At 42.6% G+C, this 25,939-nt stretch overlaps 1 protein-coding gene across 9 annotated transcripts in view; it reads right to left on the bottom strand.

The window, feature by feature from the left end:
* Positions 1-24,164, bottom strand: part of Rbms3 (RNA binding motif single stranded interacting protein 3) — a 680,800-nt gene extending 656,636 nt beyond the window's left edge. For 2 of the 9 annotated variants that reach the window (XR_004769778.1, XM_027415319.2), the window contains exon 1: positions 23,266-24,154. Coding sequence is in view for 8 of the 9 variants with exons in the window: in XM_027415319.2 (XP_027271120.1) it covers positions 23,266-23,340 (75 nt within the window). In the remaining variant the exon portion in view is untranslated. Of the gene's footprint in view, positions 1-23,265 lie in introns of all 9 variants that reach the window. The other 7 variants (XM_027415326.2, XM_027415329.2, XM_027415321.2 and 4 more) reach the window with 6 other exon arrangements.
* Between the last annotated feature and the right edge of the window lie 1,775 nt (positions 24,165-25,939).

Below are 25,939 nucleotides of genomic sequence, written 5' to 3' on the forward strand. Positions count from 1 at the left end.
GGTGTGTTCATAAGCATATCTTTGTCTTCACAGGATTTATTCTGTGCTGTTTTTATCAAGTGCCATCCCGTGCTACAAAGACCAGGAAGGAAAATTCAATGAAACAAATGTTCACTTTAAACTAAGCAAAATAGAGAGGTTCTAAACCCAAGGATGGGATTCTTCCTGAGGTAAGGACAGGCTTGTGTGATGGATTCCCTCAGATAGAGGCAGGTGCCAAGCATCACACTCTAGACTAAAGTCTCACAGAAGAGTGACTCTACCGGATGCCACACAATGCATCTGACTAGGGAGCCTGGCCTTTGGAATGAAGTCAATTGCCAGGTGTGTGAGGTATTCAGACACTGATGAAAGGCTCTGACCTTGACTTCACCACTAGAGGAGTCACCTGGATGACTTCAAAGTTCTTTCCGCTTTGCAAAGCCTCATACTCTGTTTCCAGGGAATGAACAGTGAACAGCTGGCAGAGTCCTCAGTAACCAGAGGTGACTCCATGGAGGCAAGGCTTGGGGGCTTTCTAGAGGGGTCACCATTTGCCTGTCTTGGCTTATTTATGGTGGCCGCTGGTTGTTTTCCCAGCCCCAGAAGATCTGGAAGCTGGACTCTTTTGACACGCACTGACTTCAGGAGACTTCCGGAGACAGTCTTCCTCAATCAGTTTACCTGAGACTAAAATATATGCTAGACAAAAGACATCCATCCCAGATATAGTCACACCTCACAGAAGTGAAAACCTAAGAAGGGTGCTGGTAAAATGTCATTCAAAGGGGAGATGGGTATGTGGGGTCATGTTCCCCAGGACCAGGGTGAGGCTTTCTGATGCATTCACTTGTACAGCAGAGAACTTCTCTCTATAGCAACAAGCCTGCACTTCCTGACTCAAATTTACTTTGTTAGCCAGAATCACAGCCACCAACCCCACGGACAGTCTTTTTAGCACATTCTATACCTAGAGATGCCACTGGTTATTGTTTTTCAGCTTAGGCTCTGAGTGTCAGTTGACATTAACTCTCAGAAGGCAAACTTACGCATCTTTGTGCCACCATGCTGGGGACAATTCACAGTGCTCCCTTTATAATCTCTTTCCAATCACATCATGAAGTAGAACAGTACCAGGTTTAGGATGGACAAGTGAGAACAAATTATTTAAATTACAGGCAAATTCAAATCTGGATAAGTGAACATGCAACATGAAAAACAAGTAATCATCACAAAGTGTCATCATGGGCACATTGTGACAGAGTCCTTAGGACCAGGTACTGAGTGCTATAAATGAGTAATGTGGCTTTGTGAGAAGGGCTTAAGTGGAAGTGGTTAGAACCGAAGGAGCAAGCATCAATCAGGAGACAAAGAGAAACAGGTCTCAGGCCCCACCTGAGACTTCCTGAATCTGCTAAAACAAGGAAAGAGAAATCATCTCTGTTTTATCTGGATCTCTAGAAGATTCTTTCACATGGGAAAGTTTAAGATCCAATGTCTGTCTATACAACTCATGGAGGAAACAGATACACGAACACATATGCGTGTGCACACACTCACACACACACACACACACACACACACACACACACACACACACGGACTGCACAGTTCATTACATTCAACATGCAGTAATAGAAACTTACTTATGGATCCCAACAATGAAATATGCCATTATTGGAAGAGTTTTGTTTAAATAAAAATAAATAAGAAAAATATACCAGTCCCTGATAGTATCCCCAGGCATATAAGATAATTATAATTCCTTCAAAAGCCTTCATACAAAGGTCCAAAATAAATTTATTATTAATAATAAAATACAAATCAAACACACCTCACTGACTCACTCTGAAGATAACTTCTCAAGTGTGGAATGACCCACACCAAAGAATCATGGGAAGAAATGCCTTAAACTGGGCTGGGATTAGTTTAGACACATTGTCCCACCTATTTTGATATGAGCACACAGACCCTCTTACTGGGTACCAGCTCTTTTGCTAAAAAGTAAAGTACCTCACAGCATGGACAATTGTGGCTGAACAATGAATGGAAACATGTTAGGAAGGAAGCAACCCTTTGTTCATAGATTCCACAAGTTATCCTTCTTGGTAGGGTAGTGCTTTTGCTTATTTTACCGTCACTTTTTTCTTTTAGGTTTTATTATTCCATGACTATGGATGTTTGGCCAGCATGTATACATGTGCAACATGTGTGTGCACTTCCCCTGAGGTCAGAAGAGGAACTGTAATTACAAGGGGTTGTGAGACACCGTGTGGGTGCTGGAAACTGAACCCAGGTCCTCTATAAAAGCAGTAAGTCCTCTCAGTTGCTGAGCCATCTCTCAGGCCCATAACCCTCACTCCTATAATCTTGTTCATGTTTATCATTTCAAATGTCATCTCCATGGTGATGAGAACTAAATCTCTGGTTTTGGCACCAGAGTCAAATCACATTTCCATCTGGGTATACCATTATCCTCTCAGAACTGACATGTTTTATACAGGGGCTGGAGAGATGGTGTGACAGATAAAGTGCTTGCCATGCATTGTGAGGGCTGGAGTTCACATCCCCAACACCACATAAACACTGGTTGCCTGGCTGTGTTGGCCCACATATAATCCTGGCACTAAATAAGCAGACACAGGATCACCAGAGCAACACAAGGCAGACAGTCAAATCTGTGAGTTCAGGGTTCAAGTTAGAAACCTTACCTCAATATGTAAGGTAGGGAGTGACTAAGGAAGATACCTGGTTAAACCTTTGACTCCATAAGTGTCTCTGCATGTGATAACATATATACACATGTATACACACCACACATACGTGCAAATGCAAAAAACAACCAGAACAACCCTCCCCTGCCCCAAAAGCCAACAACAATGATAAAAAACAAACAGGACACTATCATCTGCTTTGAAAGATATTTCTCAGTATTAGTGTCACAAGCACACTGGCTAATGCACACTCCACACATTCTAGTGTTATGTGCACACTGGCTAGTGCACACCCTCCACACTTTGAGGTTTCTGGTCTATATTTACACAAGTTTCTAGGTCTCAGTCAGCTTCCTACATGGTAACTTTCTGCTCTACCACACCTCAACAAAGCCTGCTTAAAAACTCAGAGGGACTTCCACTTATGTTTCTTCTCCTTGAACCAATCACCCTGCAGGAGCTTACTACTCCCAAGTCCATCAAGAGCCGGGCTTTTTCTCAGTGTCTCACCACTAATTGTTGCAATGGTCACAACCTCATATTCAAAACCTTTAAGGAATTCTTGCCAGTACAAGAGAGAGACATAAACCACCCCTCTGTTTGTCCCCATGGCCCAACGAAGGAACATATATAGACAGAACATAAACATGGGACAGGCATGGTTATTACAGAGAGAGCTGGCTCTCAGAAAGTACTTTATAACTTTTATTAACAGTATGGCATTTCATTAGTTGGTATACCTACATGCATTGATGTCATAGCTACACAGAGATTCTTGGTAAAAATAGATAATTCATTTATTCTATTTTCAATGGATGACACTAATGATCTTTCCTATTTAAACAACTCTGCACTAAGAAGGTTGTCTTACTGTAACCCTTTTGGAAAAAAAATTCTTAGAGTTATCCTAGCTATCTATTAAAACTTTGTAAAACTTTTAACACAGTTCTTCAAACCCAGACCCCAAATCCACCCAGCCAGCAGTAATGCTTCCCTCAGAGTGGACAGTGTTTGTGTGTGTGTGTGTGTGTGTGTGTGTGTGTGTGTGTGTGTGTGTGTGTGTTGGAGGTGGGGAGAGGTCTCTCCATATATCTTCATTTACACCAGTTGTTAGAAAATGTCTAAGTCTTTAACAACCTAGTAGGTCATATTTACTAGTACTTTAGTTACTACCATCAGTGATGACTTATACATTTCACTGTTTATGAGCTATTTCTAGTTCTTCATTTATGAATTTTTGCCCTTTTGATTCTTTGAAATAAGTCTGCCCCTCACTAAACTGTAGAGATGTTTTTGTGTCTAAAGTATAAAATCTTTTACATATGTAAACATTTTTACCACATCATACTTTTGCTTTTTATGGCAGATTGCCTGGTATATAAAAATTTATAAACATCTCTTTGGCAAAAATGTAGAAATTTTGTAATAAAAAGAAAGGATTTCAGAAATCCATTCTTCTCATTTATTGCTATGCTTTTAGAATGAGACTTACAAAGCCATATCATGTTAAATTATTGTTCATTCATTTATTCTATCTTCTACATGTGTGTGTGTGACTGTGTGTGTGTGTGGCTGTGTGTATGTGTATGTTCAAGTGTGTGGAAGCCACAGGATAACCTCAGCTGTCACTCCTTAGGTACCATATGCCTTGTTTCTTGAGTCATGTTGTCTCACTAGCCCAAGGCATGCCAAATATGATAGGGTGCCTGGGCAATGAGGTCTGGGGATCCTCCTGCCTCTGTCTCCCATCACTGAAGGAATCCTCCTGCCTCTGTCTCCAATCACTGGGTTACAGGTATACCACAACATGCTCATTTGGTTTTACAAAGAGTCTGGGAATTGAGCTGAGGTCTTTGCAAGACCTTTAGCAATTAAGCCATGTCCTTACCCCTCTTTTCACTGTCTTATGGCCTTTCAGTGGTTCCTGTTTTATGGCTATCAGCCCAGTGTTCATGGGATGCTCTGGCCATGGCTTGATGGGGAATGTCCTTCTGCATATATATTTCTCTTATGGTCAATAAATAAAACACTGTTTGGCCAATAGCCAGTAGAGGCAGGAAGACAGGTGGGACTAGATGAGGAGAATTCTGGGAAAGGCAGGCAGAGAAGGCATGCTCGGAGTCATCTGTTTGTTTATTTGAGGTTGAGACGGCAGCAGGACCAGGCTGATGGGAAAGAACTTTCAACAACAATGCTCAGTCTATTATCTACTACTCTGTCTCCCCTTCCACCCCAGACTCATGCCTGTCTGATGGTCCTTCTATTCTGCCAGCAGGCCTGCCCTGCCCTTTGTGACCGGAGCAGCATGCAAGCACCCATACATTTTATGTGCCTCAAGGCTGATTCATGAATCAACCTGCCCAAACTTCATTGTGGATCTTTTTTTCCAGCTGTTCGGTGATGTAGCACTTAATTCCTTTCCTCAGTTCCATAAGCCATCTCCATTTTATTAGGTCACTTTCAGTTTCTGAAGGGCATAGATTGCCTATATTCCTTCCAGTCTTACAGCCATTCCACTTGCTACAGACCTAAGGCAGGGTTTCATCCCTCCTGACCCATACAAGGTCCCACCAAGCCAAGTCCTTCCTTGATAGTTACAGAGTGAAGAATGAATGGGGACAGAACTGGGAGGGAAGAAACTCAAATTTAACAAGATAACAATATGAAAAAGGCTTATGTATTTTTATATCAAAATACTGTTGGACCAAATATATACACAAAGGGATAGGAGATATCTGTCATACTCATATATCTATTTTTTTATCAAATCAAAGTTGACTTGAAGGTAAACACATGAGCAATTGAAGAAAAACAATTACAGGCGGTAAAAAAGGTGTCAGGCATCCCAAAGAGCATGCTATGATAATACTTTTCCTAGATGTATATTAATATCTTAGCACTGAAGGAGAAATATCATTTTGAAAATAGAAAGGACAAAGAAAGCTTTGAGAGGGCCAATAAGCATGGTGTGGGCTCATTAACACCCCCTCATCATGAGATCAATTAAAGGTTGCTGAAGAGCATGAGTGTCTGTTCCCCATTCCACAGATATTCATCATGTAACCCTGTCCTGCCAATACTGCACACAAGACCTAGGGCAAGGAAAACATCCATGGGAGCTCATAGGACAGACAGAGGGAAGAGAACTAACTGTTAGGTGTTCAGACAGCATCCAGCAGTAAGTGACATTGGAGTTCAGATTCAGAACAAAAACTTACATATGCAAAGACCATTTAGTCAATACTTATTAAGCAGCTACTGAATACCAGGGAAATCACTCAGCTTGAAGACCTCTGAAATGGCCCTTGAATCGTGAGCTTGAAAAGCTTGGTGAATGTGGCCACAATAATTGAAGGAAGATTACCAAGAAGGTAGAATTAACATTCATCAATAGAAATGCATGGGAGTTTGAGAGACACTGGAGAGATGAAGATGGACCTAAAAAGTAAAAGAAAACTCAGTGTCCTCATTTGCTACTGCACAGTCTAGAGAGCACTCTCATTGAAAGCCAGCAGCACACCCGGCCAGCAATGGCCTCACACATGACATTTCTAAACATGAGCTTTCACTCTGGGAAAGCAAGAGCTGACACTCGGAGTCAGCTGCAAGAAAATGACACCTCTTCTGCCCTCTAATTTAGTTCCTCCAGGGGACAAAGGCATCCTGGAAACTTCAATGAGAAAAGTACAAGCATTGTGAAATATAGCAAAGTAAAAAGCAGACAATTTCCCAATATATTCATTTTAGACCTCAGGGGGAGTTTTCTATAAAGGGCCGGGATAGACTTGCACTGTGTTCCAAAACAAAACAAGAATACCAAAAATTCACAAAAGAAATGGGAGGATTACAGACAGCAAATCGCAGGAGGATCTCAGGCTTGCTGACGGCAGAGCGGGGTAAACAGAGACAGGCAGAAGAGTGGAGATATGTTTCCAGGAAGGCATTGATCTGAGGCACCAGAAAGGCACCTCCTGTACTGTGACCAGGCGTCAAGTCAATCCCAAGCCTTTCTGCTGCTTCCGCTGCCCATGACCACCAATAATCATCTCTTCCAACAAATGGCTCTTAGGTTTTAGTTCACCTTCTTAACTTGTCAGGGTATTTGCATTCTTTGTGAAATGTGGAAACAAAGGACTGTGAGTCTCATGTTGATCCCAAAGAAATTCTTATCAAAGAAGCCAAGTTTTCTTTGGACAGGAGGAAAGAGAAATGTAAATAAGGAAATGAAATCCTGGGGTCATAACACTAAAGCCTGTGACAGAACCAGACACTGGGCCTCTGAGATTAACACACTCAGAGACTTTACCCAAATAAGCTTGCTTTTTTCATTTCCAATTATTAAACTAATCTAGACCCTGCTAATATTTTTGTCATTAAACTCAATTCAGACAGTGTACTATGTAGTACTGACTTTTTGTTTTTGCTCCACCCCCCCACCGTGTGTGTGTGTGTGTGTGTGTGTGTGTGTGTGTGTGTGTGTGTGTGTGTATTTGTATGTGTGGGTGGAGGTCGGAGGTCAGCCTCAGATACTGCTCCTCAAGAACTGTCCACCCTGTTTTTGAGGAAAAAGGGTAACTTGCTGGGCCCTGGGCCCTGGGCCCTGCTGATTAGGCTAGGCTGGCTGGATGGCAAGCCCCCAGAATCGACAGACACATGCCATCCTGCCTAGCTTTTAACATGGGAGCTGGGGATTTGAACTCATGCTTCATCAGCAAATACTTTAGCCACAGAGTTATCTGTCCATCTTGGTAAAAGTAAATTTTTAAAAATATTTATTTTTATTTTATGTCTATGAATGTTTTGTGCACCACTTTCTGAGTGCAAAGGAGGCTGTAAAGGAGTGCTACATCTCCCAGAACTGGAGTTATAGATGGTTTTGAGTTGTCATATGTTTGCTTGAAAACAAACCAGGGTCCTCTGCATGAGCAGCAAGTGTTCTTCACCACTGAGCAATCTCTCCAGCCCCCTCTACAAGTGGTTTGTAAATAGATGAAAAGAACAGTTAATGTTCAAATTATAAAAAGAGACAAATTCCTTTTTGTCTGCAGTGTATTGAACAAAGCTCTTTTCCCCATCCACATACATTAGAGCAATAGAAAATAATAGGACCTTTGTAGATCTGTATGTGGGAAGAAATCCCCTGTGTTTCCAATGAAGAGAATGGGACTTGGTCATCAAATTGAAAGCCATGATTAAGTTCTGTGAAATGAAGGTGGTATAGACTTAATTAAACATTATCTGAAATGTGTGTTCTTAGCCTCATTTTATTTAAACATTAAGCAGTTGGGGGGGGGGCAGACATACAAAATCTCTGGCAGCTTTGTAATCTACTGTCATCGACATCTTCCATGCCATCCCTGAACAGTATCCTCAGCGAGTAAATGTCACTTTTTAGTCACCTGTTCTGATCTTAGTTAAAACTGAGCACCAGATAAGAAACAGGTACTCACAGGAAAGGAAGACTGAAATATGATCAAACTGTGTGCTCACACTATAATGTCTCTTGATGCTGACCAAGAAATTCTAAACAAGGTTGACAAGAGAAATCAAAATCTTCAACTGCACAGACTCCCAGACTAATAATTTTAAAGGATTTGGGGGGGAAAATGTGTCCTAGGACAAAAATGTTTCAGTATGATTGTGACTTAGCAACAGGCGGTGCTGTTTAAAGGTGTCCTTGCCTGACTCTCCCCTTTGACTTAGCATATGAGGTGGCACATACAAACACACACACACACACACACACACACACACACACACACACACAGGAACATGTTCACACATACAAGCACACACACACATATATACAAATATTTTAAAGGAACACAATATACCTCACATGAGTTTAAGTACCAGCAGCAAAGTCATGCCACCCACAGAGTCTTATAGGAATCCAATCAGCCACAGAGTTAGAAACTTATCTCATCAATGTTTTAAAGAAAGCTAACACAACCAGAAAATCACCAATTTCATATTCAGTAATTAACTATCTAGAATACAACGTAATCCATAATGGCCAAATAATGGCAGGAAAATCATGTTGACCAGTGAGCTGAATGTCTATAAAATGTGTGCAAACATAGTAGAAGCCATGATCCTGACCATGAGAACCAATGAGATGAATGGCTAGCTGAAAATGGGGTAAATATGTCCATCACTAGGGAACCATTATTAGATAATCTCTTCAAGATAATAGTACCTTCTATGGATCTGATTGCAAATTTGCATGAACATAGAGAATACTGTTGAAGATCCAGGCATGGTGACTCAGCCCTGGAATCTCAACACTCAGGAAACAGAGGAAGGAGGAGCACATGAACTCAAGGTAAGCCTGAGTTACCCAGAGCTCCAGGACAGACTACAATAAAAAATGGGATTAGTGTGTGAGCACATATGCACTGTGGACAGCTGTGTCTATGTGTCTGCCACAGCATCCATATGGAAATCAGAGGAGAAGATGCTCAGGTTCTACCATGTAGGTTACAGGGATATAACTTAGGTCAGGCTTGGTGGCATGTGCCTTCACCCACCGAGCCATCTTACCAGACTCATGCCGCAGCACTTTAGATTGCATTTATAGCCTCTTAGTTGCTTAATTAATCATGAGAGAAGCTATTTTATGTTTCACACAATTATTAATTCTCCCAAATCCTGCAAAGCTATTATAGTATTGTTGGGGTAGACATGAGGCACATATGAAACACACAAAATGAGCTGGTTTCATTCATTCTGAAAACCCATCATAGAGCCTTATTCTGTACCCAGTGTTACATTAGACCCTACAGAGACATTCAAACACCAAAACTCACGATATGAGTTCATAGACTGTTCACAGACCCTCCAGGATGTAAGACTGAGTATCCCTCTACCATATATGTATCAAGATACAGAGACATAAGGAGCCCAGCCATATTCAAAAAAAGCATAGACACATTTACCACTAAGCACTAAAAATAATGTCAGGAAAAAGTCAAATACCAATTTTACTCTACTTCGAGGAAGAATTAGAAAAGCACACAAACAATTAAAAAAATTGACAATTCAGGAATGAGCCAAAAGTTCAAAAGTTTAAGACAAAAAGAAGAGCTTCAGCACAAAAGGCAGAGTCAAAGAAGACAAATACATCTGAAAACCATGATTACTGGAGGATGGAGGGAAAGGAAGGATAGATGGAAGGGGCAGAAGCTGAAATAGAGAATCAAAAACCTTAAGCAAGAAGAGCAATCCAGGCAAGTCAAGGCGAAACATAGAGTGGAATGCAAAAAAGCGAGGTCACACGTGACAACCATCCTGAGATAAACAAGGATGGAGAGGTGTGTGCTACAGCCATGGCAGAAAGGAGAGAGTGAAAGTGAAAACAGTGACACCGATTGCCAACCTTTCTAGGCCATTTTGAGAACTGGTGATGGGGACATTGAGATGGTAACATTACTGGGCTCCAGCCCTCTAAGGTATTCTTGTGGCCAGCAGGCACCATCACACACAGACCTTCCATTGACTTGACTATTGGATCCCAGGACACATTAGTTGTTTCCAAATAAAACTCCTGTATGGTTCATAGTTTCCACCCTGTAGCCATGGTGCCACTATGGGTTTGCTGCCTTTTAACTGAAACCATGGTTCTGCCCTCCAAATCAGATATGTGCCATATAAAACAACAGCTCCCCTTAAAATTACACTCCAGGTCACATACAGAGTTGTGTGACTAATTTACACACAGAACTGCCCAGAGAAATCTATTTTTTTTAAAAAGAAAGAATAAACAAACAAAAAACAACAACAAACCCCAATTCCAATGGTTCTGGGAAACATTCGTTTATCTAGACAAAGGGAGACTTTCAGACAGGTCCTCCTTATGAACTGATGGATGGGCCAGCCAGAACAACAAGAATGAATGACAGCCTGGGGACATGACTCAAGTGGCAGAGTGCTTGTCACACAAACATAAGGACCTTAGTTCAGTCTCCAGAACCCTGACAAAGGAGATAGGAACTTATGTCAACAGTTCTGGGCATATGGAGACAGTTGGATCTCTGAGGCTCCCTGGCCAGCCAGACTGGCCCACTTGGTAAATTCCAGGTATAGTGAAGAAAGTCTCTGTCAGAACAAAAACAAGTTGGATGGCACCCACGCACTAATGTTTAATATTGTCACCCTTCCCCCATAGTCTCCCCCCACACACACAGAAGAATGATAGACATTGCCAAACTCTGCAGCACATTGCAAACCAAAACAGATAATCACCTGTCCACACCAGCATTTATTGCTTTCCCCACAAGACACCAAAAGCCTCAGCTTCATGGTTGCTCCACATACTTCAGTTTTTGCCCAAAGATGGCCCTCCTACTCATAGATGCCCTTCCCTTTGCTAAGCAGCTCTTCTTGTTTGCTTTTGGAAAGGAAAACACTCACGGACTCCCAGAAAAGCTAGAGCAGACGAAGACCATTGGCACCACCCCTTTCAACTGTCCTGGTTCCTTTTGCTTGGTTTCCCATGAGCCACCCATTAAGGAGATGCTTTCAGACTGCCCCCTCTTATTATGACTGGCAGCCACATGATAAAGTGCTCTGAGGATCACTGCTCTCTACAGGACAAATACCTGTTATTAAATCATTAGGGGTTAATCCAAATGAGTCAATCAGTGGGACTCTAAAAAAAAATGATACTGAGGGTAACAGAGGGAAAAGGGCAGATACCTAACATTTATGACATACTACAGTGTGTCCCAAAGCATAAGAAGATGCAATTCTTGTGACAGATAGTTAAAACAAAAATCAATCCCTGTCATTTTGCTAAGAGTCACTTATGTGCACCACCCAAGGGCTGGAGGGGACAAACCTATGACTTCCTGAGAATGCCTTGCCCCTCTCTGTTTCTGTTATCAGAAGCTCCAGAGAAAGAAAGAGGCACAAAAATACACCTGTAACTGTTTTAGGAGTGTATGCTTGCATTTTATGTATGGAAGAGATTTTAAAAGATGATTCGTTGGACCTACATTTGAAGCTCTGAGTGTAGCTAAAGACCCTGTTTTTAGAATAGCCACTGAGAGCCTACAAGACAGTTCAGCAGGCAAATGCACTTACCCCACAAGAGTAATGGTCTGAGTTTGGTGCTGGGAACCCAGAGTGGAAGGAGAGAACCCATTCCTTAAAATTGTGCTCTGACAGCTACCTGGTATAACATCCTATCACCACACACAAACACACACAAATCAAACATACACAATAATAATAATATAGCAAATATTTTTAAGTTAAAAAAAAACAACCTGTGTAATTAGGTGTCACTCTTGGAAGTGAAAGGTACCCCATGGGCACATGTGTTTGAACACTTGCTCCCCAGCTGGTGGTGCTGTTTGTGAAGTTTATGGACCTTTAAGAGGTGGAGACTCAATAGAGGAAGTGCATCACTGGGCCAGTGGGTGGGGCTTAAAGTTTTCATAGCCAGGCTTCACTTCCTGTCCCATGAAAATCGGGATTGTCTGCAGTTATCTTGAGGATTGCTAGGTTCATTCCTTACTACTAACAAAGAGTGGCATGACAGGGATAGAAAACGCCAAACTGTGGACAAAGGGAGCCGTCATAGGCTTGAGTGCTCTATAGGGTCCTGAGGGCTTACTCATTCCCATATTGATCCTGTGTAGATACTCACCCCATGCCTTCCTTGAAGTGTCTTCAGGAACAAGCGCCTGCCATCTCAGGGAGGCAGCGTTTGCTTTCCTAGCATACCTATAGCCTCTAATCCCCCCTTCACCCTCTCCCTTTCCAACTCCTCTCTCAGTCCTGACTATGTCATGGCCAGCCATCTTACTAGAGTCATGCTTGTCTGGCTATGGCATTTCCCTTCTTCAACTGGGAGCTGAAACAAACTTCTTTTTCCCCTTTTATTAAGTGTTTAGTCACAGCAATGAGAAAAGCAACTATAACATACATAGGGTGATTATGGAAGAATTTTCCCACCAAGAGTAAGGGAAGAAGTGAATATACAGGTTTTAGCATATTTATGGAGCAGAGGAGAAAGAGGGAAAGAAGAAAGAAAAAAGAGAGAGAGAGATTAAAGTAAAAAGAGAGAAAGGGAGGCAAGGGAGGGATGGGGAGAGAAAGGCTTCACCTGACTGAAATGAAAGGAAATGGTCACATCTACTTGAGGTTACATAATTCCACAATATTGAGACAGATGTTGACAATGAGGTAGACATGGTGGTCTACACCTAGAATCCCATCTCTCCACCACATGAGGCTGAGACGGGAAGACTGCAAATTGGTGCAGAACAAGCCCCCCTAGCTCTTGTTTAAAGAGAAGAGTGAAAAGGGGGATCTGTGAAGAATGGGGAGCAGCCTCCTGCATTGCAGAAGTAGCATGGAGACCAGTTTTCCAGGTTCTCTTGACTACTCCGTGAGAGCAAAGACTGGACTGGTTGAAGTGGGCAAACGTGGAGACACACCTTGTTTAGGAGGCGCATGCATTTCCCACATGCCAAGAGAACCTTCTCAAGGTGGAGAAACCACGGAAACTGATGGAACACAAGAGACTAGCACTTCTGATACATGAAAAATCAAACATAGCAAAACTATTTTGAGAAGAAGCAGCTAGAAAAAAATCACCCAACAGCAACAGTATCTTAGTATTAATTTGTCTCTTAGCTGTACCCCAACCTGGAAGAGATTCCACTCCACTCAGATTTGTCTCTGACAGACAACGCCACCAAAAACTCAATGAATTTGGTGAACCTGACAATGAGACCTGGACCTTCCAGCTGTTTCTTGTTGCCACGGGTCAATCCAATGTGTCCATTTTCAAGATTAGTCAGCCAAGTCTGTCACTGGCATTTCAGATGTGCTGTGCCATTTCACCACATGTGTCCAAACAGAGATCTCTTGAAAGTCCAAAGGCCACAGCAAATGGGAACTAAGGCCAACCACAAAAATACCGTATGACAGAGAAAACTCATAAACTCCTAAAATGGAACATAAACCTTGGTGTATTCTGTTTATCATTCCACTTATTCTGAAAATCCTACTGCCTCAAAACCATTGGCAGATAATTTTGATTCTTTTTAACTTTGTGAGAATGCTGTATTTAAAAAGCCAGGGGGAAGCTCAAATTCACAAGAATGCATAAAACAGGTGGATGTGCTTGAGGTCAAAGTGTCTCACATGAAAAAGTACCAGAACCTCTTTCAACGCTGAAGGAACACTATTAGAATGTTCTCCTCACAATTCCATATTTTATATTAAAAATGCAATGTTCTAAGGCTAAGATGGAAGCAGGAACTGGTGTGCCTGGCATCTGACCAGAGATCAGAGGCCAAAAGTCTAGAGCAAAATCAACAGGGGGATTGCGTCAACTCTCAAACAACATATTTCAAATCAAAGAAAATGTGTTTTCCTCATTCTAAAGAAGAAGTTAGATATCAAAATTCATAATTACATTATATGCAGGTTTATGGGGCTGGTTTCCTAGAAAAAAATCTTTTGAAGTTTTAAATAAACATAGAGATGAACCTCTAGGAAATGATGTCTCCCAAACCAGGCCAAGCTTCACTCACTCCTTCAAATTCATCTACTCATAGCCATTTTATCATTGAAAAGGGTTTGCTCAAATTTCAACACCTGGGCTTAGGTCACATTTAGAATACCATTGTCTATGCTAGATAAATTTTAAAGAGGCAACATGAAAGTCTACACACATCAACTATTCCATCAAATATAACTCTTCTGCATGAAAAAAAATCACTTAAAATGTTTCATTTGGTTAAAAAAAATCTTACTACCACTATGTTTCCCATTGTCCTCCTCACTGAGCTGTCCTGAGTCAGCAAAACTGACTTAGTCAAGTAGACAACAAATAGTCAACATAAAATCATCCAATGGGAGCTGGGGAGATGGCTGAGTGGTTACAAGCACTGGCTGCCTGTGCAGGAGACCTAGAGGTTTTGTTCTCAGCACTCACATGGCAGCTCACTAGCACCTGTAACTCCAGTCCTGGAGATGCTCAATGTCTTCTGCATGAATGCATGTGTTGCACATAGACTCACTCAGGTCACACATATTCTCATGAAAAAAGGCAGGTATATGGCCTTCTGAGAACCCTCACTGAACTCTGTAAATGATCTATATCCAGGGTGAAAATAGTCAGCACAAGTAAGATAACCAAAGGACCACTCACACTGAGCACTGCAAGGCAAACAAACACCAAATCCCCTTCATGCTGTTAACACTTCCCGTGTGTCTGTTTGGTTTGTGTGTCTGAGGTTAGGTGTGTGCAACACCTGAGTGGAGATTAGTCAGAGAACAACTCCAGGGAGTCATTTCCAACCTTCCACTGTGGGATCTGGGTACTGACCTCAGGAAGCCAGGTTTAAACCTTGCACAGTTCTTCTACCCCCTGAGCCATCTTCCCAGCCCTAGTACCCATGTCTCAATTCTGATTTGTTTGTTTTGGTTTGGTTTTTCAAGACAGAGTTTCTCAGTGTAGCCTTGGCTGTCCTGAAACCTGAGCTGTCAACCAGGCTGGCCTCAAACTCATGGAGATACACCTGCCTCTGCCTCCCTAGCACTGGGATTTAAGGTGTGCAACACCATCACCCAGCCATGTCTTAATTCTGAACTGTGAAAGGAAGGTTAATTCTAGCAGGTGAAGAAACTGGCATGTGGACTGATGCAAAGGCTTCCCCCGATAGCTTGCTCCCTTCCTCTTGCTCCAAATGTAAATATGCAGTCATAAAAAGGAAAATAATAATTCATGTGCTAAATTATACGAAAACAACACATGGCTGCCAAAGATTAAATGGCAAATTATTTAAAATGGGTCATTATATGATATTTTGTCTCATTAATTCAGCTTCGAAGGGTTTGGGGGAAAGAAGAATGGTCTCCAACAAGAAAATAAAAGCAAGACTCTGCTGCCTCCAATGAGGCTTCTCCAGTGTTAGTCACTGGCTGATATGTCTTGAGGGTGTTACGGTTTCCCCCCATAAAATCACATTCTAAGTAACCATAGTACTTTGTACTCATTTCCAAGGCTCCTATTCTCAGGCTCAGGAATCTGCACATTTTGCAAACCCATTCAAAATATAATTCCATCTATCAATGGTTGTTTCTGCATTCATGTTAGCTCCCACATCCATTCACAAAATGAAGAGTATTTACTGTTTTCACACGACAGTCCAGCCTTGTAGACAGCCATGTGCTCCTCCACCACCAATGAGAAGAAACCATGCAAATAGAAGGTATCACACTCATGCATGAGGCCAGGATAAGCACCAACTGAACCCACTCAGAAAACTTTAACCACCACAGAAAAAGCTGCCCTAGGAATGATTAATTGGCGCCTGTCATTTCGACCCACCCCTCTCCACCCGCTGCGGAGGGAGGGATAGATGTGTTCTTCTCAGTGTACAGGATTCAGATGTGAAGGACACAGCTACATTTATCAAACCCCCAGAGTCCTCAGAGCAGCATTTGACTGCTTTATAGAAAACATCAAAGAACCAAGCAAAAATTCATGAAAAGCACTAAATACAGGTCACCTCCCAATGCCACCAGAACACTAAAGACCAAAGAAGGCACAGCTGTCTCCAAAGAGGATTCCCAAATGTTAAATCAGGCAGGGGTCAGAATGAATGAAACTGATCAACAAGCCAAATGCCCCAGAAGGTACAATGGAGAATGCCCCCTTAAAACAACAACAACAACAACAAAACAAAACAAAAAACTACATCTCATTGGCATCCATCTTCTTCATTCTTAGTATGCATAAGAGAATGACATATCAAACTGCAGAGCTATATTCATATATATAGTATGTATTTAGTGAGCAGTAAGCATGGATGGAAAATGAGCAAAAACAATTTCAATGTGTACAAATTCCCTGACAATATCAACCTGAAAGCAAACCTAAAAGGAAATGTAAGCCAATTCACCTGTGCCCACTCCTCTTTTTTTCCTCCTTTTTCAAATGTCTAAAATCTGAATACATGTAGCCAGTTCTCTAGACATTATCAAAGCCTTGAAAACAATCACTAACTAACAATACATCTTACATTTATCTATTATAGTTTATTGTGTATTAATTAGCATATATTATAGATAGGCTTATTTTATTGTTATTATTCATGCGTGAGTGTATGCACGTGTGTGTGTGTGTGTGTGTGTGTGTGTGTGTGTGTGTGTGTGTGTGTGTGTGTTTTGTATATGAGACTGCAGGTATGACCTCACTTCCTACCTCTTTTGAGACTGGGCTTCTTTGCCACAGGGTTGGTCAGGCTAGCTGGCCTGCAGGCTTCTGGAGAGGCTCTTGTCTCTACCTCTCCCCACCCCATACCTCCCATGCCTTAGGAACACTGGGATCACAGACACTCCGTCCTGCAGTCCACTTTACATGGGTTCTGGGGATCTGAACATGGATCCTCAGGCTTAGACAACAAGGGCTCTACCCACTAAGCCAGCCTTTGTGAGTAATATTAATCCTACCAAGCTACAACCTCTAGCGACGAACATTATCCCCAAAATACCATAAAGAACCCAGACACTTCTTTGCAATAACATTACTAAAAACACAGAGGCAAAGCACATGGCCTTATGTGTCATTTTCTAATTTTTAACACCACCAATGGGAGTGCCACCACAGTCTTACAAAGCCATCTATTGTCATTCCCATTATCTTTCAAAACAAACACAGTTTCTCATCTTGCTATCTCTAAACAGTTGAACCTTTTCATAGGCCAATGTTTCCTTTAGAGGTAAATGCCATGAAGGTTTTCTGATAAGAATTCCAAAGATTAAATTAGCCCAAAAATTAAGCAGAAAGATATGAAAATATTATTTATAATAGCAAGAAAGAGTGTGAAGTTTGTCTTTGCTTTTGGATTTGTGCTCTGAGGGTCATTCTGAGCTTTCCTTTTGCCTATCTGTCAGCCCTATTAAGTAGGGATATGCCTTCTAATTAAATGTCCCTCACTAGGGCATACACGTGTGTATTTCTTAAACAACTGTTAGTAACCATCTGTTTTCATTTCCAGAAAATATATATTTTAAAGCACAGCCAAAACAGTTCGATGTTTTCCCACCACTGCAAAAAATAGTAACACACATCCTCAAGACACATCATAGCACACGAACGCACTCCCTGTTGCGCTCCGCTCTGCCCATCTGCACTCTTGCTTTGCAAAAACTATAACATAAAAATGTTTCTTCTCACATGCTTTGGATATTACACTCGTTAATCACTTACAGCTGTGGTGTGTGTGAGTGTTACAAAACAATTCTGATGTAGTACTTGAAGACAATTGTGGACAAACATTCACCATTTATTCTGAATAAAAAAGTTTGACACACACACACACATACACACACAAAGTTTCTTTTCAAAGACAATGGTTTTCGAATCTTCCAGGGACATCACTGTGAGTAACCCCTTCTTTCTTTCTCTGCGGAAAGACTGGTAATGCCAAGAGAGATTTGTGCAAAATCACATTAGTGCAAAGATGACTTCCCCCCAGAATCACTGAAGCCAGAAAGACCCCAAAGAAACTTGCAATCCCCTTTTCCTCTTTTGTGTCCCTCCCTGCAAAGTGTCTCTGTCCCCAGCTCCCAAACAGAGCTTATTCTGGCATGTAAAAAGATCTTCTATTGTGTAATTAGGTTATTCCTTTCGTAAATAGGGAGAAAATGAGAGGGAAATGCTCCAGGAAAGACTGTGAAAAAAAAATAAAGATACTGCTTCCTTTAAGTTCTGATTTAGGAGAGAAAATAACTTTCTAGACAATCTGAGGAGACATTTTAAGGGAATCAGAGCACATTCTAGAAAAGACAGAAAAACTGCACCAGGCTGCACCCGCCTCCACTGCGCCTAAGGACCTGGAGGAGGGAAGAACTGAAAGCAGACAGTAATTCCTTAAAGTCCTTTCCCCCTCTTATTTAAAGCAAATTAAAATTCTGCACACTTAAAAATAAGGCAAACAAGATTTATCATATTCTCATGCTATCCTACACTCAGCCCTGCCCCAAGCAAAGGAAAATATTTGAAACTGTATCTAAATAGTTCATGGCTACAATTTGTTTGCTTGTTTGTTTGTTTTTAAGCAAACCAGTTTTGTACATTTCAAGTTTTCAAAGGAAAACAGAACTTGGGAGTTTTCAGGGCTGTTTTCAAACAACTGGCAAGTTTCCAAGACCAGCTATCAGTTCAAAGCCCAGGCAGGAAGTACTGAGAAATCCCACCCTCCCTCCCGCCTGCAGGATTGCGTTCCTCTGCTTGCTTGACAACTGTGTGAGGTGTGATTTTGCTTTTTAAGGATCTGGATATCCACAGTTTTAAGAAGACTTTGTCCTGTAGAGACCTCCTTTTCTCTGCCCAGCCCTCATTCCTCATGTTTTCAAGCAAATGCTCCTTCTATGGCCCATAGCACCCAGCTAGACTCTTAGTGGGAGGCAGCAGGCTGGGCTGCAAACTGTGGTGCTACAAACTGAAGTCAGTGCACAGTGGGTGAGAATTGGCCCTCAGACTGGATCCTGCTTCACAGAAGGCCCAGAAAGCCATCTGAATACCACTGGAAAGAGGAACCTGTTAGTTTGGACCTCGTCAAGATTTTCAGGGGAAACCAAAAGGCCAGAGAGGGAAACAGGGTTCTGGTTACTGAGCAAGTAGAGGAAGCCTGTGAGCCAGGAAGGTTATGTAAAAGCAAGGATAGAGACACCTGCTGGGGGCTCTTTCTGAAGTTCAAGGAACATGAGTAAAGTTTTCCATATATCATACAAGAGAGAACTATCCATTCATCAACCACAATATTCAGGAATATCAAATCGACATGCACGGAGCAAGCATAGCACCCTACCCTGGCTTTCTCCTTACAAGTATGTTATTGTTTTTCAAGAAACACTACTACCCAAAGTGCCTCAGATTCACAGCAAAAAATATATCTGGAGTCTCCAAACCCAACATCAACAAGTGGATTTTCTGAAAAAAAATGGGGGGCTGCAAAAGTCAAGTGCCATTTTGCATTTTGCATTTGTAAGATAATGTACGATTTTCAGATTTCTTTTCTCTAGGCCTGTGAATTGGTCTTTTATACTCTTCCAAGCTGCAGTTTAGTTTGAGAAACTTTAAAAAACCAAGTCACATTACTTGTTTAAATACTATAACATGTCATTAAGTTTTTTTCATTATGCCGTAACCAAAAACAATGCCCCCCCCCACACACACACACACTGTCTTCTCTAGCAAGGAAAAAAATTCTCGGTCCAAAAAATAGAGACAGAGTGTTTAAAGATGTGAGCACAGCCCAGGAGCATTGCTAAAACATCACAGCTACAGCCAAGTGCCAAGTGTTCATGTCATTTAAATACATACTATTTTGTACACTTAATGCTATTTGATAGTTAATACATTATTTAGGTTACATGTATGCTTTGTCTCCTAGAATTTTAAGTCTCTAGAAAACTATTCTAGGAGATGAGAAACAGAAATAGCCCGTTTCTCTCTTTTGTTTTATTAAGCAAAGTAGAAAGTTAGGTTCTTACATAATGGGAAATGAGAAGAAAGTGGGGAAACGTCACCATCTTCTTGAACTACAATATACATTTGAGGAAACGTAAGACCTGTGCCTTCATTTTTAGAATTTTAATTTCATATTGTTTTCTCATGAGAAACTAGAAGTTGTGTCTAGGATTTCACTAAGTAGAAAGCAAGAACTTGGATTGTTTTTTGTTTGTTTTCCATTTTCTAAAAATTATAGTAAACACAGATTTTTGTTCCTTAACAATGCCCAGGAGGACCCCCTCCACTCCTACCTACACACACACACACACACACACACACACCCTTCTTGAAAAACACCTGTTTTAGGCAACCCTTTAAGATCTGGTACCCCTGGCATATGATTTTGATCAACCAGAGGATTCTATTTCTATCAAATACAAGTATTCTTTCTATTCAAACATTGTTTCCATTAGCTGTGACTAGAAACTTGAGTTCTTTCAACTAGACAGCAACACCGGAAAAGCAGATTCCCGTGGAGTCCATCTAGGCTCATCAAATAAATATAAACATAGAGCCCTTCCCTTTAACTGATTATGAATTCTCTTCTGAGATAGGTATGTGTGAAAAGGGCAAAGGCCATGTGGAGCCTGCGCTCTCTTGCCCTCCACACTCCTGACAAAGCTTCCTAGTAGGATTAACTCTGTCAGAAAGTCCCCATGCACTCAGACAGAACTGCACATTGATACTTCCTCTGAATCCAGCGTTTCACATCTCCAACTTCCTGAGATGTCACTAATGTCTGTCATTCCAGAGGCACCAGAACAATCCAGGACAACTATGCTGCCATGCTGAAATTCTACAAACCAAACAATCAATATGACTGCCATGACAGCCCAAGTAGCTGACCTTACATTCCCTCCTGGCCCTGATCTGATTACCTAAATCTCAGTTTGGGATGCCTAGTGGAGCTGACTTCTTTAAAATGTTCCAGATAATGCCCATGGCTTTGGCTGGCCTGAAAGTAGCAAGACCCAGAGACACTGTCAGGGTCCATGGGGCACTAAAGGCATGCAGGACCCAGACGGACTTGAAAAGCCTCAGCTTTCTTCAGGATCCACTCTTCCCACCACTACTACACTCTTTCCCATCTCTCTCTCTCTCTCTCTCTCTCTCTCTCTCTCTCTCTCTCTCTCCCTCTCTCTCTCTCCCTCTCCCCTCTTTCCCTACCTCCCTCGTTCTGTCCCTCCCTCTCCTATTTCTTTAACTCTGCACAGCATTCACTAGTCCCTGGGAGCAATAGGTTAAAAGCAATCTAGGACAAAAACAAACAAAACAAAACCCCCAACTATTTCACTCACTTCAATCAAAACTTTCTCTTGTGGTTGCACACAGCACTGGAAAACCAGAACCATCACAAAGAAAGATTTGGGAAACATTTGGAAAAATTTAACTGAATGAGTAAAAGGTTTGGAATGTTTGATATTTTTCAGGCAACCCCTGAGCTTATTGTTTTTGTTTCTTTGGGGGGAGAAAAACAACTGTGAATATTCTTTTTCTTTTTTAAACTTGCCCAGCCATTTCTTTAAGGAAAGTAGCAGGCAGCATTCTCTACCCAGTTGCCCAAAGAGTTAATACTCAGGCAGCAGGCAGGAGGGATGGTCTATTTAAGCAGCAGCGGCAACCCAAACTAAGTGGGCACAAAGGCAAAAAGCAACATGCCTTGACCTTGGAGGGGCAGGGCAGAGTATAGAGCAATTGAAAAAGAAATAAAAATGGAAAAAGAAAAAAACAGCCTTTAAAATGCAATTTTTAGAGGCTGTTGTCCAGTTTGGTTCTCAAACGGGCATTGTCTGATGAGACCAAATAAATGGGAGATGAGAACCATAGCATGAATTACCAAAGCCTGATCATGTCAGCCAACCCAGTGACAGCACACATGGCTCAAATATGCCTTCCTCACTCTTGCGTGTATAGTTTCTAAGAAGATGGTGGGGTCTGGTTAATGCAATATGAAATCAGACTATCCATGTACTTGAGGTGATTGTTGCACTGACATTGTACCCCCTTCTCAAATCAGGTCCAATCGAATTGACAAATTGGAGAATTGATTTCTCACCTACCAGTCTTTGATGTCTTAACTGAAGGATAAAAGTTTTGTGTGGGTACTGCCCCTCTGCTCAGTTTTGTGGACTGGCCTCTGGGCCCCTAATGATCACTTAAGCTCATGCTCACACAAAGCCCAAAGTCTTTAACCAATTCAAGTGCAATTATTATCCATTACATTCCATGCCATTTTCAAGACTCAGACATCCAGATGGCAGCTAAGGGGATGGGAAAGGGAGGGGGTGGGGGCCAGTCTAAAAGTATTGACCATTTCTTCGGCATCTAGTTCCTTTAGCCCATAGCATCTCAATCGTCCCCCTGTCTGTCTCTGTCTCTGTCTCTGTCTCTCTCTGTCTCTGCCTCTCTCTCTCTCTCTCTCTCTCACACACACACACACACACACACACACACAGAGAGAGAGAGAGAGAGAGAGAGAGAGAGAGAGAGAGAGAGAGCCAAAGCAAAAACCATATTCAACAAACTCTGAGAGACTTCGGTGGGTGCCCTGGAACCCTCCCCATGCCCTTCTTTCATGCTGCACTAGGCCATGAAAAGTTTAAGTGGCCCCCACCCCCGGAGTGTTTTCTCTAAGGAAGGGGTGCTCAAATCTTTGAGATTCACACACAAAGAACAGCTTACTAGAAAACCTCCTGAAGTCTTATTCTTGTTCCCGAGAACGTCTCCTGGGACCTCCTTTCTAAAAAATCCCTGCTCACCTGCAAAAGACTTTAACCATCTCACTCACTAGCATTTCTGATGCTGAATAACAAAAGAACACCCCACTGAAAGTAGCCTGTCTTTAAAGAGAAGCTACACTCCGGGCTCCCTCTCCCTTCTTCCTCTGCCCAGTTAACTCCATTCCTACTGTTAGTAATTTGAAAGAGGTCTGCAGAGCGGATGGGGGTGAGGGAAGGGTCCGCTTGCCATGCCCCCCGGAGGAGCGCCAGACACCACGCTGCCTTCCAAAGCTCACGGGTCCAGCCATACCTTGGTTTGGAGGTACTGGGGACAGTAGTACGTGTACTGGGGGTACATTTGTGGCTGATCCAGGCGTTTGCCCATGTAGCTGGGATCTTTATCTCCGAGGCAGGAAACTGAATAACAGGGTGTATGATGCCCGGGGCGAGCTTCTTCCTCTTAATCCACTGTTCCCGGCAGTCTGGGTGACTGATGAGGCTTCCAAGACTCCACTCACTAGTTCCAACACCGTAAGGAATTTAAAACAACCAAAAAAAAACCAAACCAAAGCAAAACAAAGAACCAAAAGAAAAGAGAAAAAGAAAAAACAAAAAAACAGATGGGGGTTGAGGTCCACCTAGAGAAACCCCCAGGAGAGCTTCCCCAGTTCTTGCCTGCTTGCTTTCTTCTTCCCGGCTGCCCGGTCCAGTCCGGATGAAGCAGCCTGTCTCTAACCAGCCTGTCTCTAGTGGTGTCAATCGCAGGCGCTTGTAAAGGCGAAGGAGGAGGGAAAAGAAAAAAAGAAAAAAAAATCCTTCAGCACAACTCGGAATCCTTGCAGTACAGCTTTCGGTCTCTCGCGTGTCTCTTTCCCACCTTGGAAAAAAGAAATTGTAATAAAAGGAAAAAGAAACAATGAAAGAAAAGGAAAGGAAAAAAACTGGAGGGAAAAAAAGAAAAAAGAAAAAGAAAAAATAAAGAAAAGAAAAAGAAACCCGTGCAGGCTTAGTTGCTGCTGTCTGGTTCCCAGAGTGACATGGTGTGTTCGGGCTGGCCTTGCCCTCTCATTCACTTCCCCTCCTTCCAGCCAGTGGGTGGAACCCAGAGAGCCTCTCCAGGGAGCCGCGTACGCAGTCCAGAAGGCTGCAGTATTTCCTCCAAGAAAAAAAAAAAGAAGGAAAGAAAGAAGAAGAAAAAGAATAAGAAAAAAGAAAGAAAGAAAAAGGCTGCTGCTGCCCCTCTGCTGGCTATCTGGAATAGCAGAGTGAGCAACGTTTGCAGCTGAGCCCCAGGTGGAACCGAACCCCAGCCTGCCCTTGCGGTGCCTGGGTGGGGCATGGCCCAGCTCTCCCTGCCCTGCACCGACTGGGGCTCCCAAGCTCCCAAGCTGCCTTCTCCTTTTCAATCGTCAAGTTCCCAGAGGTGAGGCATGGCATTGCTGAACAAAACGGACCCCGCGAGGAGGGCAGGGAGAAAGGAGAGAGAGAGAAAAAAAATGTATACACACACACACACACACACACACACACACACACACACACACACACACGTACATATACTTTCTCTCACACACGCATGCTTGCCAACCTTCTGAGTTAATTGGGGTGTGTGGGGGAGTGTGTTTAAGGCTTTTTCAGAACCTCTTAGCACACTAAGAGCCAGATGAACCCAGGACCTAAAGATGAAACCAGCGTTTTACCTTCTAGAGGACACAGAGGATGCTCAAGAGAGGAGAAAAAGTTGGGGTCCTTAGTTGGGTACTTCTGTGGGGAAACCATGGCCAATCTCAACAAGGGGGTATACTTAACTATCAGAAATAATTGTTTTATGGCTTCATCCATCTGTTAAAAAAATAAAAATCAAGGTGATCCTTAGGTTTATTTGCTTGTTAGAGAATAAAACCTCTCCTCTCTCCCTACCCCTTCTTCCCGCCCCCCTCCCCGTAATAATATTCTGACACTTCTATCAGCTGCTACATTATAATACAGACTGTTTCAGAGGAGATATATTTCCTTAAAGGGTCTCTCTGCAAGGCGGCGGCGAAGCTAAAATTAGCTGTGCCAGCTGTGTTTTGCTGGCAGTGCTCACGCATGCCCGGAGCGTGGGCAGCCAGCCTCTGTGCGCCTCTCCATTCCCCGAAGTCGGCTGAGCACTCCAGCCATCCTTTCAGATAAAAGACCTCGTACAAAGGCTTTTCTCACAGAGACCCGGAGTCAAAACGCAATACACACGATGCTACTCCTGTGTAAGTCAGGCTACTTGTGGGGCAACAGCCTGGGCTCCAGCAAGCTACTGAAATCTTTGTACCAGCGGAGAGAGAGAAAGATGAGGACAGAGAAATTGGTTTCCTCTCTCTCTCTCTCTCTCTCTCTCTCTCTCTCTCTCTCTCTCTCTCTCTCTCTCTCTCTCTCCCTCTCCCTCTCCCTCTCCCTCTCCCTCTCCCTCTCCCTCTCCTTCTCCCTCTCCCTCTCCCTCTTCCCCATTTCTTTCCTTTTTCTAAAGACAGGGTCTCAGGCACCCCAAGCTGCACTTGAACTTGCTTCCCTATGAAACAGAATGACTTTCAACTTCCGATCCTCCTGCCTCCAATTGCTCAGTACTGAGATTGCAGACATGGGTCCATGTACCGAGTCTGTATGAGCACTGGTGGTTGAATCCAGGACCCTGTGCATGCTAGGCACACGTTCTACCAACCGAGCTATCTCCTGATGCCAAAAGTCAGGAGAAAGGAGCTCAAGCTGGGGTGCATGGATAAGATCCCTGAGGGCAATGTGATGGAGAAAACAAGCCAGCTCCACCCATATTTTAAAAGGGAAGAATCTGGGCCTCCGCTATCCCTTCCATAAAATGGTGAAAGACATTAACTGAAGCAGGCATCAAATCTACACCAATTGCAAAGCCTCTTGGCTACACCTCTGCACTCAGTGAAGCCCAGAACCTAAAGAGGTTGTCGAGACCCTGGGGATTTCATCAGTCCTTTATG

Source organism: Cricetulus griseus, chromosome 4 (genome assembly GCF_003668045.3).
Source record: "Cricetulus griseus strain 17A/GY chromosome 4, alternate assembly CriGri-PICRH-1.0, whole genome shotgun sequence".
NCBI classification, from domain to species: domain Eukaryota; kingdom Metazoa; phylum Chordata; class Mammalia; order Rodentia; family Cricetidae; genus Cricetulus; species Cricetulus griseus.